The sequence below is a fragment of the Penaeus monodon genome, chromosome 29 (assembly GCF_015228065.2).
Source record: "Penaeus monodon isolate SGIC_2016 chromosome 29, NSTDA_Pmon_1, whole genome shotgun sequence".
Lineage (NCBI taxonomy): Eukaryota > Metazoa > Arthropoda > Malacostraca > Decapoda > Penaeidae > Penaeus > Penaeus monodon.
The window spans coordinates 34016058-34017417 of record NC_051414.1 but is presented as its reverse complement, the minus strand read 5'-3'; the positions used below and the strand labels follow the sequence as shown (position 1 = coordinate 34017417).

The window sequence follows — 1360 nt, the reverse complement described above, 5'->3', positions numbered from 1 at the left end:
ATACTATCAAACTTCATATCTTAAATGACCAGAAATTAGAAAAACTTGGCACAAATGACTCATTAAAGTACAAAGCACTACTTTCACAGTTTAAAACAGGTGTGAATTTGATCACTACATTGTAATCCAGAGGCCTTTAACTGCCAACTTAAGAATGGAAAGAATAAAAAAAAATGCATGTCTAGGCTTCAATTCTCATACTCAAAAACAAAATACACTTGGGAGATTTAAAGTTAATCAAGCATATATCCAGGAAATACGCCCACTGTGGGAACCACAACATTATTTCTACACGTGGGAATTACACTCAACAAACAAAGATTAAACTTTTTAACCTTCCGTTCTTGGTTTGGGCCCTTTGGTGGTGACAATGCAGCGGAAATTAAAAATCAACAGATCAATCTTGGCAAATAATCTTGAAGTATTACAGCTGTCTTTGGATTTTGAGAGTTGTCTCAATACACAATCTTACTTACAAATAATGTGGATGGCAGGTATGTGAATTATGACAAGAGAATTGCAATAATATTGGGAAAAGTTACAGTATTGCACCAAAGACAAAACTGAAGAATAAAAGAACTTAAAATAAAACCATAAAAGTGAGGTTTACTTGATGAACGCAGACTAGTGAAACAAAATGTTTTGTGAGCATATGCTCATGTGAACTTTTATTTCTGGTATGTTAATTTATTGCAAGTTTATTACCTTCTTAAAACAAAGTGAATACCCTTGGTTTCATAAATAAATTTCTAAAAAGTTATACAATTTAAAATGTTATTAAGTCCCATTCTCCAACATATTGAAGATTCCTACGACACACACAAACACACCTCTGAAGCTGGGCTCGTGACTTGTCTCCCACGCAGATGATGGCTGCCTTTGGGTGCATCACCCGCCAATTCTGCTTGATGGTTTACAGATACTGGAGTGGATGGCACCGCACAGGCCTCTGTCGCTGCTGCAGGCCACAATCACCTGCTGTGGCTTGTCTTCCAAGGCCTTGACCTCAGCCTTTGAGAATAAAGAATATTAACTGCATAATAATAAATGTAAAGGACTCATTGTGACCATATCTGTAACTTAAAATCAAATCAATAATTTACCTATTAACTAGAAAAATGCAATATCAGAATCTTGTTCATGGAGAGTTTTAGTAAGATTACCAACTCTGATGTCTTAACCCTAAACTTATAGTTCAATTCAATTTACAACTTATCTTCAGAACAACAATCTGGTGTACATCATACACCATGGCTAACTCATTACCATTGCCAATTAAAGCATTACTTCACCTACGGCACACAACATACCTTGTCATAAAGAAAGGGCCCCGGCAGCTCCTGCAACATAGGGCGGGAGG

At 36.3% G+C, this 1360-nt stretch overlaps 1 protein-coding gene across 1 annotated transcript in view; it reads right to left on the bottom strand.

Moving 5' to 3' along the window:
• LOC119591852 (ATP synthase subunit gamma, mitochondrial-like) overlaps positions 1-1020 on the bottom strand; it is a gene marked incomplete at its 5' end in the record, with an annotated part of 3498 nt that extends 2478 nt beyond the window's left edge. The window contains 4 exons of the mRNA XM_037940596.1: positions 72-114; positions 336-434; positions 611-624; positions 893-1020. Coding sequence (XP_037796524.1) covers positions 72-114; positions 336-434; positions 611-624; positions 893-1020 — 284 coding nt within the window. The remainder of the gene's footprint in view (positions 1-71; positions 115-335; positions 435-610; positions 625-892) is intronic.
• Positions 1021-1360: the final 340 nt, after the last annotated feature.